Source organism: Eptatretus burgeri, chromosome 2, assembly GCF_056783735.1.
Source record: "Eptatretus burgeri isolate ZD-2024b chromosome 2, Ebu_testis_v1, whole genome shotgun sequence".
NCBI classification, from domain to species: Eukaryota; Metazoa; Chordata; class Myxini; order Myxiniformes; family Myxinidae; genus Eptatretus; species Eptatretus burgeri.
Genome location: NC_140962.1, coordinates 27,679,382 through 27,695,247, shown reverse-complemented (window position 1 = coordinate 27,695,247; position 15,866 = coordinate 27,679,382). Strand labels below are relative to the sequence as shown.

Below are 15,866 nucleotides of genomic sequence, written 5' to 3'. Positions count from 1 at the left end.
TCCTGCTATATGTTGTTTTAGGCCCTATCTCTCAATGGTGAAGAATCACTAAAAATATTATCAGATCCAGATCCGGATTCGGATCTTCATCAAAATCCAATTAGTTCGTCCTTGTCATATACCCAGGCTCTCCACCAAATTTTGTCCGAATCCATTCACATCTTTTTAAGATATCCTGTTCACCAAAAAGAAACAGACAGACAAACAAACAGACAGACAGGGGTGAAAACATAACCTCCATACACATTCGGTAATGGAGGTAATAACAAATTGATGTAGTAATCACTGCTAATAAAAGAGTAATGAGTGACATTGTGATGTTAATGGAAAAGTATTGCATACCAGCTGATTCCTCCTCTACCCATGTCCCACGTAGGTAGTCCTTTCTGTTTTAGATTCTTCCTGTTTAGCTTAGATATGTCCACCTCGTTATTATTCACATTATAGGTATCTTATTTCACAATATTTCTTTATTTCTGTCTCTTCATATTTTTAATCACAATCCATTGTCACAGGGCCCAGAAATTTTACAAGCAATGCTGTCATTCAGGTTCCTCCACTCGGCTGTATGTTTCTTGTGTTTTGTGTTTGATTGATTGATTCAAGAGGAAAAAAAAAAACTGAACTGACTTGAATGTTATAAACCCTCATTTCATACAAAAGCCTCAAATATTATAAACACACATTGATGCCTCGCCCTACATTTAAAAACACCAGGGTGAAAGTTTATACTGTAGCTGTGCCAATATTCGAACCGAAGCTAGACAACTCAGAAGTGAGTGCACATAACTTTAGTGTCTAGACTATCTTAACAGACTATCTCCCAACAAATTTGAAAACAGGATACGAGTTGATAACTTGTTCTGACTCAGACGACATTCCACTGTCTGCAAAGATCACTTTTACATGATCAATGTGCTACGAAAGAAAACCTACAGGGATAACTTTTGGGACACCAGGTCAAAATAAAGTTAAAATCCAAGTGCAATATTTTTCGGAACAATCTACAATACATTTATCCAGAGACCATTGGAAGCCTTTAAGAAACGAACTCTAAAAGGAAAGATTGACTACAAGAAGTCATATACAGGTATTTTGTTTTTGAAGGATTTCCAAAGAAGTAAACATGAAAACAAGCAACTTTTGCAACATTATGCATCATGTTGTTCATACTTTTCTTCCTCCTTGGAATGCAAGTTATCAATACCTGAAATTACAAAAATTGGGGAGTCTGATTTCAGTGTACTGTGAACACAATATATCCAATGTATTTCACAACTAACTCTTGCCATATTTTTAAAAAGCATACACACCAGGGGACGTTTTTCAGATATAACTGATTGCAAAATGCCTTTTAATCAGATCCCATGAATAAACAACCTGATATTGTTATGGGTCGGGGGTCGGTGGCGAGGACGACCGCTAGATGGAGCAGTAGGGACGTCTTCCAGTGAACACCCGGAATAGAAAGGTCGTCACCCCGGATAACTCCGGAGTCGACGGGTCGCATGAAGGACCGTGGTTGCCAATATTTCGACGGCGTGAGGTCGGGTCCCACTTGTCTATTCCAATTTACCTAAGTACTCACGCCGTCTAACTACCGGGGGAAGCCACACCCTCGGCCAGCTTTGTCCGAACCGAGTCGCTGTTACCGACTCGGATCCGGCGTAACCGAGTGGGTATTACCAAAGCTGCGCCGGTCTAAATGACAACTTACGGCACAAACGGCCTCACTATTTCTCAAGCCCGTACCGTGCTAGGCCAATGAAAGAAAACATGGACAACGAACTGGAACATCTAACAGGGGATTTATTTTACAGTAATCGGGAAGGGAGACACAGAGCAGAGTTATCACGAATATGCAGGCAATGTACAGTGAGCAAAAGCACTTAACAATTTCTACTTAACAGACTGGCGCCACACACACACAGACACACACACCCAAAAAGAAATGGACCCCGCCGGGTCTTTATTCGGTCCTCCAGCCGAGGAGGATAGTTCAGCTGGGGGGACAGAGTCTGGCCGGGTACCTGTCCGCCTCGTACCGTTACATCGACTCCAACCCACCACGGTGGGACTCGAAACCACGACGCGGAATCCAACAAGCCCACGATCCTGGCTGCCACGAACGACGATCGAGCACCACGGTCCTGGCTGCTCGACCACCACCACCACGAGGAACCCCGGGAAAGACCGTAGACGATGACGACTGCAGACCAAAGGGGTCAAGAGCAAAGGCGACGACGACGACGACTTCCTTCTTTTACGACAGCTCGCCACCTTTCTTATCCTACCCCCCCCCACCCCCACGCCCCCACGGCTTGAGGGAAACGCTCTGAGGTAACTCGCCTCCGGATTGGACGAGGGGTTGTCGGGCGATCAGTGGCCTCTCCTTATTGGTCGGGACGAACACTCCATCTGGCTGGGGCGGAGTCGGCCCTGAGGTGATGAGCTTCCTGATTGGTTCGGTGGGGGAAAATAGTGGCCATCCGTGATTGGAGAAGGTCCGGTGGTAGCAGGCAATGACCACCCTCTCCCCGTGCGTGTCTGAGAAGCCAGACGGAACAACCAGATGAGCACCCTATTCTCCATCCACACTTGTAGAGGGGAGGGGCGATCTCGGGTCGGCTGTCGGACTGGCCACTGTCGATTGGACGAGCTCACGGTGGGCGGAGGGAACCTAACCCCTGTACGTGGCACGTTGCACGTGGGCGAAGGATGGCAATGGTGCGAGAATGAAGGATGGATTTGGAGATGTAAAAAACCTGACTATAAAAGAAACCCGCAGCACACACATGAAATTAACCCATTAGACAGGAGGACGGGACCCTAACTATAAACACATACTTATCGAAATAACTGAACTGCGGGGACTCTGGCTGTTGTGTGCAAATGGCTGCCAGATTCGTAACAATATCACTTCCAGGATGCGAAATTTAAATCACACTTCACTGAAGCTTTATAAAAAGTACAATATGCTTGCAATCATGCACAGTGTAACAAATTGGTGGTGGTGGTGGTGGTAGTGGGTAGAATGTGATATTTCTCTGAATAGCATTTTCTGATATTGCATTGACACAAAGTGTTGCTCTTCAAATACCTTTTTTCATGTCGAAGAGAAAGAGAGGATTACCTATTTTGGAGGTCACAAGACCAGAAATTAGTTGTCATTTTGATTTGTCACAACATCGATGCAGTTAAGGTACAGTGTGTTTATATTTTTAATCTGTAAATTACAACCTCAATGCTTTTGATGATTTCATTATAAGAAGCAATAAACTTCATCACTATTGGTTTTGTCAAATGGAAGTTGATGCAGGTATGCTAATGTGAGTGAAGGAGGAGAAGGAGAACAGAGGAGGAGAAAGTCAAACAGATAGACTGCTAGGTTTTATGGTTTTGGAGTTATGTAGGAAACACACACACACACACACACACACACACACACACACACACACACACACACACACACACACACACACACACACACACACACACACACACACACACACACACACACAATGACATTTATTACTGTAGATTACATGTGCAAAGACAAAATGTCACTACAACCGGACTTCTCAGGTTGGTACAATCTCCATGGACCACAAGGTGGTGCCTTGTGGCCCGCTGATGGGTCGTGAACTGCTGGTTGACAATACCTGTATTACACCACTCTATCCAATACGTAACATGAGTCATTCGTGCCTGTTGTATATACACTTTATGATATCCTTTAAAACAGTGTTTCCTGTTTGGAATGATTTTCAATTTTGTTTGACTGCCAGACAGGCAGACAGTGTAAAAATATTATCTCATTCCTCTCTGCACATGTGCGATCGAGACAAATTCAGAGCCAAAGATTTGTTCAACAGCAGACTTGTCTTCCGATTCATGTTCTGATTCATGTTGAAAATATAACATTCAATTTAAATAATTTATTTCTCGATCAAAAACTGATGACAGACGGACGGGCGGCCATGAACCATTTGCTTAACCCCGCTTTAAGCTTCATGTGTGCGGGGTAAAAATCTAAAACATGCTGAATGAAAAAAAAACATCAGAATGTCTAACAACCAGTCACGTGATGAGTCTAACGGATATCACAGGCAATTGTGGGACTCTAATAATTAAATTGGAGAGATTCACTGAAGTTACATTTGCTGATAATGTATGTTTATTTTCAAAATAAAGATATGTAGGAAAAAAACTGAAAATCATACAAAGTATTTATTTTGTTTTATAAGTATTTCAGTTTAAGTTTTTTTTTTTCAGAACAAAGGGAAATATTAAATTGGGCTGTCAAAATTACTTGGATAGTGGAAACAGGTCAAGATTGAATCTCAAGGTATTCTGCCATCAAATCAAGTGATAAAAGACAGAATAAAATAAAATAAAATACCTTTTGCAAGTTCTTCCTGCTGCTCTTGGTTCTCTGTTTTGATAATATTTTGCTTGTCCGTCGATTGCTGTAGGTCTTGTAGATTTAGCCGTTGCTGGCGTTCAAGAGCAGCAACAGTAGATTTCAGTTCACATGAGAGACGTTTCTCATTAAGCAGCTCAGTGAGCAACCATTGAGGGGCTGCGTCTGGCTCTAAGCAGTACACACAATAGACAAATGGTTGTGGGTAAAGCATAGGAATGGGCAGCTATGAAGAACAGACAGGGAGAAACTTTGAACTGTTTAACGATGAGAAAGTAACAAAGGCAGTGCAACAACAAAAAATTCAGGGTGTTGGGGTACATTGATCCCATTTCCCATCTGGAGGCTTGGTTTATGATGTGAGGAACCCAGGAGTAAATCCCATACACCATGTGTATTTTTCCATTCTACATAAATGTCCTCATAAAAGTACAATGAAGTAACCCAATGTCTTTGTCATGCATGTGATTTAATTAAGTACAAGCTCGACTCTGAGCCTTATATCAATGTGAAAAAAGAAACTTTTTTTTTTATATTAAACGTTTGTGGCAAATTTAATGCACCTCCAGCTCACCAGATTGTGTCCGAAACGTAGATTCCTTTCCAGTCAGCTCGTGGTACAGCTCTGGGTAGTACCTCTCCAAAGAGTCAAACAAGGCCTGTATTCCTTTTTCTCCTTTTGTGTATAAAATATCCAGCAAACGTCCTGTTGTAAACAACACACCGAGAATTTGCAGAAAGCTCGATGATGGTAACATAAATGTGTGGCTGTTTCAATGTTTTTTTTTTTAAAAGGAATGCTTGAGAAGGAAGGGGCTGTCAACAAGGAATAACAAAGAAATTCAACACAGGTGGAGGCCATTCAGCCCATCATGCCTGTGCGAACACCACACCAACCCATCCACACAAGATACAAGAAAAAAAAAAATGCAAAAAAATGTTTTTAATTAATGAAATAATTTTTATATTTTTTTGTTTGTTTTTTTTTGTGTGTAGTTTTTGTTGTTTTTGTATTCCCCCCCCCGCCCCCTCCCCTTTTCTTCTCTTCAGGGGAGGGGAATGGGCTTGGTTAAAAACACACATCAACCACACAACCCCCCCCTTGACAAGACCCCCACCAACAGCACTCCATACACAATCACCAATCAATGCTCAAACTACCTAAAAGTCTTATCAACATCCCCATACCCCTCAATCTCCATCACTTCCAGGTACCTATCAAATTCTAATTTAAACTTATCTACTTTTTCTGCTGCCACTACCTTTCCAGGGAAACCATTACATGCATATGGTTTGACCTTTTGACCTCACACAAGGTGTGTTCAAACATATCGGGGATCACGATGTAATCCAAAACAGAAAAACCCTATGCAGAGCTTGGGATTGGAGTACTGGATGCTCCGACCTACCTCCCCCTATCCCCACTCAACCCCACCTCATCTCCCCATTTCCCTTTTGTTTTATGCTACTTTTCGCACTATTCTATAGTTGTTACAGAAGGTGAGGGTGAACACACCATTCACTTGGTGCTTTGCATTAAACCCTAAAATTCAGGTGCTCAAGCTGTACCCTTAGTTACTTGTGTGCTCAGCACTGCGATAGGAACAACCGCACTATTTCATATGGCTTTAAGAACACATGCTCAGCTTCTCCATCAAATATTAATTGTCAACAATTTAGTAGGGAAAATAAAGCAACAAATAACAGATTTACAAATAATACTGGAATTCAAAGTTAAATCGAAACGTATTGACAGATCACACTTTTCTGCAACAAATATGATGTTGATCAACCCAATGCTGGTCTTGTATACTGAACAAAAATATAAACGCACCAAACGATTGTAACAATTTTACCTCGAACTCATTAATACCAAATCTTCACAACAATTTGGTTATAGAATCCATGACAATTGAGCATTAAATTTCAAAGAGTTCCTTGAGAATTCTGGCGACAGTCTTTGCGCTACAACAGCCGACACAACCGAGGTGTCACTGTCAGAGTTCACACAGTCAGTAGCGGGTGTGTCCACCGTTGGCGTCGCGCAGAGCGGTGCATCTCCGGCGCATGGACATCACCAGATTATCGATGGTGGCCTGAGGGATGTTTTCCCATTCCTCCTGGAGAGCCACACAGAGCTGGCGGACGTTCTCTGGGATTGCGTAACGTCGTACGCGTCGATCAAGAACGTCCCAAAGGTGCTCGATGGGCGACATGTCGGGAGAATATGGAGGCCAGTCGAGGACATCAATGTCCTCCTCACCGAGGAAGTCCATGCAGATCCTGGCAACATGGGGGCGAGCATTGTCGTGCTGAAACGTCACATGGTGAAGGCGCACAAACGGCACGACGATGGGTCTGAGTATCTCATCCCTGTACCGCTGCCCGTTCAAGTTGCCTTCAATGAAATGAAGCCGAGTGCGCTTTCCATGGCATATGCCTGCCCACACCATAACACTGGCACCACCGTGTGACACCCGACGAAGGACATTGGCGTCAGTGTAGCGCTCCCCAGCCCGACGCCAGACGCGGAGTCCGCCATCAGCCCGATACAGCTGGAACCGCGACTCATCGGTGAACAGCACTCTCCTCCATCGTGCGAGGGTCCAGCGCAAGTGAACATTGGGCCAGTTCAGTTCGTTCTGACGCCGGACTGCAGTGAGGTCGAGTCCCCGGTGTGGCCGGCGGGCTCGGAGGTTGGCCTCCCTCAAGCGGTTACGCACCGTCTGGGCTGAAATGCGCCTGTTATGCAGCCCGACAGTCTCATCGGCAGTCCTCGTGGCCGGTCGGAGTCGATCCCGGAGATGTTGCAGCCTCATGTGATGATCCTGACCGGCGGTGGTCACACGTGGTCGCCGGGCATGTGGGCGGTTCACGGTGCTTCCAGTCTCTCTGAGGCGCGTTCTCAGGCGGCTAATGGTGGAGTGGTGGACATTGAAGTGTGCTGCAACGGCCCGTACTGACGTCCCAGCATTCAGCATGCCAAGAGCGCGCTCCCTCAAGATTTGTGACATCTGTGGCATGTTGACATTTGGCACCAGTCCACATTTTGGGGAGGCCTTTTATAGGGCAAGCTATAGGGAGTGTTTGTGTCCTGGTCACGCTCACTGACCATCACTCTGTCAAGCCTCATGCTGCTCATGGGAAGGATTACTCAACGTGTGAGTCCACACACTTAGAGTGGTCAATTTCAATGGGAACATCTGTCTTGAGCAAAACAAAGGAACCATTGCTCAAACATATCATCGGTTTGACAATTTTCCCATAATGCCAATCTTGACTTAGATATTTCGGTTGGTGCGTTTATATTTTTGTTCAGTATAGTTGACAACTTGAGTACTCACAAAATATTTATTGTAGTTTTTAACACATTTCCAATTCTGGTTTCAATGTCCTTTTCGTGAAGTTTAAATATATCAAATTAAATTGCAATTGGATGTTACAGTCGGTTGTGAGAATGCAGGGACAGGAGTTCTCTGCAATTAGGTACAGCTAGGCAAGGTTTATTGCAATAATTGAGAATTTTAGATGGTTATTAAGTGCCAGATGATTATTATATAAACAGGGAAAAGTGCAAAGGATGCTCTGGCAATGTGGTATCAAATTGGGAAGACCAATTACCCTCGCAGAAGAAGAGGTGATTGCATTTGGGTCCATTTGTTTGTTTGTTTGGATGTATTTGTCTGTTGGTTACTTGAAAAATCGAAGATTTTGAACAAGAAAAATCCAAGATTTTTCAAGTATATGAGACGACCTTTTGGGCAGTGTCGGATTAAGCCTCGGCTGGCCCTAAGGCACATTTTGAAATTTTAGAGAATGGCCTGAAAAATTTAAATTAGATCTCAGGCTCATGGAAATGGACCCCAGACAAAAGATGAACCGATTCAAGAACAAAATATTTAAAACAAAAAAAGACAAATATTTAATGTGAAAATAATTTTTGGCCCAAATTTTTGGCTGGCCCTAAGGCACATGCCTTGTCTGCCTAATGGTTAATCCAGCACTGCTTTTGGGTTCCCGTTGTGACAGCGGTTGATAAAAAAATCGTTTCAAAAAATAATTCAATAAAAAAAGATAGCTACAGTGAACTATACCGCTGAGGTTGTTAGCATGATCAAATACTCCCGAAGAGTACTTGAGTGAATTGGGAATTTATTTTTTAATAATTTTTCGTTGCCTGATTTGAACGAAACTTGATACTGCACACCACAGGAGCATGGTAAGTAAGGTGGGCCAAATTTTTTTGCGTTATCGTGTACCGTTTTGGATGTATTTCGGGAACATACATACATACATGATGAGAGCTTTAGTAATATATCGATTGGTCAGTCGATTTTGTTATTCTTTCTGTCTGTTTGTCAATCGATTGACAAACAGGTGACCTACAGGTCACAAATGAAAACCGATCTTCATGAAACTTCACCAAGTTGTAGAGGTAGTCTCAACTGAGAAGCCTATTGATTTTGAGGTCAATGGTTTTGCAGAGAAGTCTCAAAATGTCCTGTTATAAACAACACACCAAAAATTTGCAGAAAGCTAGATGATGGCAACATAAATGTGTGGCTGTTTAAATGGGTTTTTTAAAATGAATATTTGAGAAGGAAGGGACTGTCAACACAAGCTGTGTTTAAACATATCAGGGATCACGATATAGTCTAAAACAGAAAAACCCTATTGCCAGGTCATTTGAGGTCATATTTATAAAATCGTCATTTTTCATCCGATTGACTTGAAATTTGAACAAGATTTGCGGATTGTGTCACTGAATTGGGAAACCAGCTATATTTGAGGTCAAAAGGTCAAAGGTCAACCCAAGGTGAAACTTCTAATATCAATTTTTATCTGAAAAATCATCAATTTAATTTTCATCCGATTGACTTGAAAATTAAACAGCAATTTCATATTGGATTACACTGAATTGGGAAACCAACTATTTTTGAGATCAAAAGGTCATAGGTCAACTCAAGGTCAAACTTCTAAAATCATCAAATTTCATCTTTAAAAAATCATCAATTTTCATCCGATTCACCTGCTAATTAAGCAACAATTGCATAGTGCATCACTGAGTTTGGAAACCAACTATTTTTGAGGTCAAAAGGTCAAATCAAGTTCGAACTTCTAAAATCATCAATTTCAATCTGAAAAATAATGAATTTCCACCCGATTGACCTGAGCTTTCATTCGATTGTCAATTTTAATTTTAATGAAATGGACAATTTGATACATCCATGACAACCTTTGGAGAGGGGGGTGGGTTTAGGAAGTATCGTGCTCTGCACAATGACTTTTTCTTGTAACTTACCAAAAATAAAAATAAAATTTGACAAGTATGTTGACCGCCTCCATTTCTTTGTGCATCTGTCTGTCTGTCTGGCTGTCTGTCTGCTCACCTGCAGCCCAAACCACTCAATCGATCATTCTAAAATTTTCAGACGTTAATGTCACCGACCCTGCTTTGGTCCGGCATTGAAGTTTCGTAAAATTTGGTCGGCCGAAAAGGTCTACATAGGCCAATGGCCTAATTTGAGCCAGATATTCTAAAATCCTAAAATTTCATCCGATTGAATTGAAATGTGAACATGATTTGCATATCAGGTCGGGGAATTCAACCACCTATTACTTTTGAGGTTATCATAGGTCAAAAGGTCAACCCAAAACAGGTTAAATTTTCTACTTTTTTCTAAAATTGTCAATTTTCATCCGATTGACTTGAAATTTGAAGAACTTTTCGCATATCAGGTTGCTGAATTAAACCACCTATTAATTTTGAGATCAACATAGACCAAAAGGCCAATTTGGGCCAAATTTTCTAACATCCTCACTTTTCATCCGATTGACTTGAAATTTGAAGACCATTTGCATGTCCGGTCGCTGAACTCAACCACCTATTAATTTTGAGGTCAACATAGACCAAAAGGTCAACATAGGCCAAATTTCTAAAATCCGCAATTTTCATCCGATTGACATGAAATTTGAAGAGCATTTGCATATCAGGTCACCGAATTCAGCCACCTATTAATTTTGAGGTAAACATAGGCCAAAAGGTCAACATAGACCAAAAGGTCAACAAAGGCCAAATTTCTGAAATGCTCAATTTCAATCCAATTCACTTGAAATTTGAAGAGCATTTGCATATCAGGTCACTGAATTCAACCACCTACTAATTTTGAGGTAAACAGGCCAAAAGGTCGACATAAGCCAATTGGCCAAATTTTCTGAAATCCTCAATTTTAATCTGATTGACTTGAAATTTGAAGATCATTTGCATATCAGGCCAATGAATTCCACCACCTATTAATTTTGAGGTAAACCTAGGCCAAAAGGTCTGCATACGCCAATAGACCAATTTGGGCCAAATTTTCTAAAATCCTCAATTTTCAACCGAATGACGTGAAATTTGAAGAGGATTTATATTTCAGGTGACTGAATTCAACCAACCAATTATTTCTGAGGTCAAAATGGACCACAAGATCAACATAGGCCATACGTCAACAACTTCGGTGGAATTTCTAAAATCCACAATTTTCATCCCCTTGACTTGAAATTTGAGGAGGATTTGCATATCAGGTCACTGAGTTCAACAAACAAGTATTCTTGAGGTCAACATGGGCCAAAGAGTTGATATTTGCCAAATTTTTTAAATTGTCAATTTTCATCCTATTGACTTGAAATTTGAAGAGGATTTGCATATCTGGTCATTGAATTCAACCACCAATTATTTTTAAGGCCAAATTTGACTTATGAATTTTGCAAGTATCATGCCATGCACAAAATATTCTTGTTACTTGTGAAATCAAAGATTTTTCATGTATATTGGTTGGGCTTGTTTGATTGCTCCAATCATGTGCTGCCTTTTTGTTTGCTGGTTGCATCATTGGTTAGGGCCGCAGCTATGCCGCTGATGCAATGCCCCATGACCAGTATACTGGTGCTCATTTTGCCGACCTCGGAAGGATGACAGGCTGAGTCAACCCCCTTGTGTTAATTCAGTGGCCAACCAGGCTCAAATTCAGGACCTAGGATCCCAAGCCACCACTCTAACCACGAAGCCAACACGAGGCTCATTTGTTTGTTAATTTCCAGAATCCTTTGGATTTTGGCAATTATGTTGGTCGGTTGTGTGTGTCATTCTGTGTGTCTGTGTGTTTGTTTACCCTGTAGCAGCCACACCGTTTCAGCGATCATGACAAAACTGGGTACAGACGTCGGCCATGGTCCAACTTAGACACATGTCGTTTTTGGTGAATCTAGGTCAAAGGTCAAGGTCAAGGTCACCGAAAAACCGAAATTCTTATTTTCGCAATAACGTCCGCTAAAATGGTCAGATCGACTTCAAACCAAATCCAAAATGTGCATCTTCCAATACTGCATCCAACCAAATGTCTCATTGGGGTGTTACTCCAACACCCTTCTTAGCGGTTGGGGGTCGAATGTCAGGGGGGTCGGGTCAAAACTTTCAAATTGCGATAAAGACGCCATTTCAAGTCAGATTGACTTCCAAGTTATGATCATGACCAAGCTAAATGCTATAACTCATGAAACAGTAGCACTATCGACTTATAAGAACCGAATTGATTTCCAGGTTTTTGTTTTTTCAGAGATCATGGAGATATGACAAAGTTATTCTGGCAATTCCTCGCTCAACGAGCAATTTCATTTATTACTTATGAAAATCGAGGATTTTTCAAGTACATTGGTTGGTTGCGTGTGATATTCTGTCTGTCTGTCTTACTTGCAAAATCGAAGATTTGGGAGTATATTGGTCAGTTGACTTCGTTATTCTATCTGTTTGTTTATGTTTGTTAACTCCGCCACCGAAGGTGGATGAAGGCTATGTTTTCACCCATCTGTCTGTCTGTTTGTTTGTTAACAAAATATATCAAAAAGTTGTAGACTGATTTGGATGAAACTTGGTAGATGAGTTGGGTCAGTGACAAGAATAAGCCAATTAAATTTTAGTTGAGGTCTGAATCCACATCCGGCCTATGAGTGGGATACAAAACGTAAACTAATCAGTCTGGCGGAGGTATGCACTCTACCGAGTGGCTGTTCTAGTTTAACGTGTTATATTAGTTATCCGTGCCTGTTTGTGTCCTTTTTGACGTCCTTAAAAACAGTAAATTTCCTGTTTGTAATGATTTTCAATTTTGTTTGACTGCCAGACAGTCAGAGTTTAAAAAATGATCTCACTCCTCTCTACGCATGTGTGATCGGAACCAATTCAGAGCCAAAGTCCTGCTAAACTACATGTTTGTTTTCTGATTCATGTTCCAATTCATATTCAAAATATAACATTCAATTGAAATGAAGTTGTTCAAAAGCTTACGTTTGTTGACAGGCAGATGGGAACCAATTGCTTAACCCCGCTTTTCACTTTGTGTACATGGGGTAACAAAAGTGTATCAACCCCTCTTTGACATGAGTCCATCCAGCCACACCAAGGAGCCAAAATGTATGCCAAAAATAAGAAAGACTGCAGCTCCCCCAGTGAGGAAGAGCTCAACAACTTCTCCGCAATAAACCACACTAATAAACACTGCTCTGCACCAAAGCAAAAAGCTGAAGAGGTGCCGCCTGTCCCCAAAAGAACACAAACTAAGCTCCAGACGAGCAAAAGAGATGTAAAATATGAGCTGGAGTATGGAGGAAAAGGAGACCATTCTCTATTGCAAAGCATATTCGGTGCATGAGGCATGGGGGTTACATGTAAAAAGGAAAATGTTTCGAGGAGCAAATTAAAACGATAAAAGATACACAAAATATCACCTTGAAAGCAAATCACAGCAGAGTCGTCAGAGACCGACACAGTCATCAGCGTTTCCAACAACTGGAGGTTGTCCGAGGGTTCAGTGATACCATCATACAAGACCTGCCACTTCACTGACAGGAACACCGATCTTTGCTGCGATGGCTATTATATGGGGCAAGAACAAAAAAGGATTCCGAGAAGATCCTGCCCTCCATGCAAGGATAACCAGCATCGCAAGTTGGCATTTGCAGCTTCAACACGTGTGCCCATGTACCTATGCGCAAACCGTCTATTTTTTCTTTTCTTTTGCTTTGTGTCACAAACCTTTTTGGGAGTTCTCTGAATCCAATGGCTCATTGGATTTATTGAAATCCATTAATCCGTTCTCAAGTTATTAAAAAAGGATTACTGGGAGATCCTGCCCTCTGTGCGGGGATAACCAGCGTCACAAGTTGGCGTCTGCAGTTTCACCACGTGTGCCCATGTGGTATACCCATGCACAAACCAACCTTTATTTATTTATTGCATCACAAACCTTCCCTGGAGTTCCCTGAATCCACCGTCGTTGGATTCATTGAATTCTGTTAATCCCTTCTCAAGTTATAACATAACAAACAGACGAACGGAGAGACACAGCTCTTTTTTTAATATAGATGAGCAAAATTTTACAATTTGGTTCATGAAGCATAATCGAAAAAAGATGGATACTTTAGGCCCTGGGGAGGACTTTGTTCCACCTTCTTATACCCACTTCAGAAGATAAACTGACATGAGAAGAATAGTATAAGAAGTGCTGATATGGACAATACCACAGGTATGCTGGATGGTTGCTTTTATGCATTTCGCTTTCAGTTTTTCAAAAAAGTGGCTGTAATCTTCTTCTCCTTCTCTTCCCCTTATAAGGGGTGAGGTCCAATGGTACCTAGCTTCTGCCCTGCTCGACCACGACACTCCTCCACTTTACCCTGTCATCGGCTAACTCTCTCCACTCTTCAACCACCCTCAAGCACCCTCACATAATCCTCCCATCTCAACAGTGGTTGACCTCTTTTCCTTGTCCCTTGCTCCCTCAACCTATCCGCTCTCTTTGCCATTCTCTATTCCTCCATCCGCAACAAGTGCCCAGCCCACTTCAGCCGGCTTTTGACCAATCGTTCAGTCAAATGCATATGCACACACCAATCTCCTCCCTCAGTTCATCCATCCTCCTTCTAGCCATCCTCTTCGCTCCCACAATCCCCTTGACCCAGTTGTTCTCAAAGACCTGTTACCTCTGTTGTTGTTTCTTCTTCTTCACTCTCACAATTATTGAAACAGGAAAATAAACCTAGCAAGCATGTAGCTCATTTGTAATTCTATTATATAGTGTATATGCAGCACAGAGATGAAATGCATGCATCACATACATAGTATGGAACAAATGTCTACAGCACCTTTTGGAGTCCAGAAATATTCAACACATGCTTACTCGCAACTTGATTTTCCATGGAGAAGTTGTCTCCATTTTATAAACTTGACCAAAAGCAAACGGAGTTACAACAGGAGTCACGCACACATATGTAGACAAATGCGTGAAACAAAACATTACTTGACCAAACAAATACAGCCTCTGAACTGGATATTTTTGTGCCATATTTCTGACGTCGCTTTCTCTCCACAGTCAACTGAGCAATTACGGACAACTTACACCCTCCTCCTCGGATGCCAACTCACGGGGTTTATGCAAGCTCTATACTATAAATGCTGAGCATCAAGCAAGGAAGCAGCATGTAGCATTTTTATAGTCTCTGGTAGGACTCGGACATGGTCAGAATCAAAATGTTGACCTCCCAGAATCAGGGATGAAGAGTCTGATAATGGTACATTTGCTACCAGATAATATCACAAATCTATTCTGTATCATTAACATTTCAACTTCCATACTGCAAATCAACAGTGCATACAGCTGTGCAGTGTTTGGACTGTGTTGCTGGAATGTGAATCAACATTCTGCTATGCAGAAATGAACAGATAATTTCATCCACTGCAATCAATCTTCATTATTACCTGTCCAAATTTGTTCAAGCACCTTTCTGTACTGTTATGCATACACAGCTTAGAAAATGCAAAATAAATTTTTCATTCACTTTGAAAAAGTTAAATATTTCCCACCCACAAAACATTTCCAACTAGAAGAGCATTCGGTATAGTGCAAACCTCTGCCAAGTCATGCCTGATCCACGAGAACATATCGGGCCCAATACATTTTTTAAATATAATGCTATATATCGTTTTTGGCCGTCTCTCAATGGTGATATGAAAGTCCTCTTCAAATTTCAAGTCAATGGGATAAAAATTGAGGATTTTAAAAATACCACCTTAGTTGTTGACATTTGGATGATGTTGACCTCAAAAATAATTAGCTTGTTGAATTCAGTGACCTGAAATATAAATCCTCTTCAATTTTCAAGTCAATCAGATAAAAACTGAAGATTTTAGAAATCTCACTTAAGTTGTTGACCCAATACATTTTTGTTTTTCCATGAAGAATGACATTTTGACCTCAAAAACAATAGGCTTCTTCCTCATGAAAAATTGTGACCTGTTGGTGATAAACAGGCAGACAATAATAAAATCGACTGACCAATATACTTGAAAAATCTTCGATTTTGCAAGTAACAAGAAGAAGACATCGTGCAGAGCACGATACTTGCA

The 15,866-nt window shown here is 41.4% G+C and overlaps 1 protein-coding gene across 4 annotated transcripts in view; it reads right to left on the bottom strand.

The window, feature by feature from the left end:
* The window catches only part of LOC147031667 (caspase recruitment domain-containing protein 11-like), a 224,114-nt gene that overhangs the window by 158,097 nt on the left and 50,151 nt on the right, over positions 1-15,866 (bottom strand). For all 4 annotated transcript variants that reach the window (XR_015050700.1, XM_085852049.1, XM_085852066.1 and 1 more), the window contains 2 exons: positions 4,998-5,129; positions 4,403-4,594 (listed from right to left, as the gene is read on the bottom strand). Coding sequence is in view for 3 of the 4 variants with exons in the window: in XM_085852049.1 (XP_085708175.1) it covers positions 4,403-4,594; positions 4,998-5,129 (324 nt within the window). In the remaining variant the exon portion in view is untranslated. The remainder of the gene's footprint in view (positions 1-4,402; positions 4,595-4,997; positions 5,130-15,866) is intronic.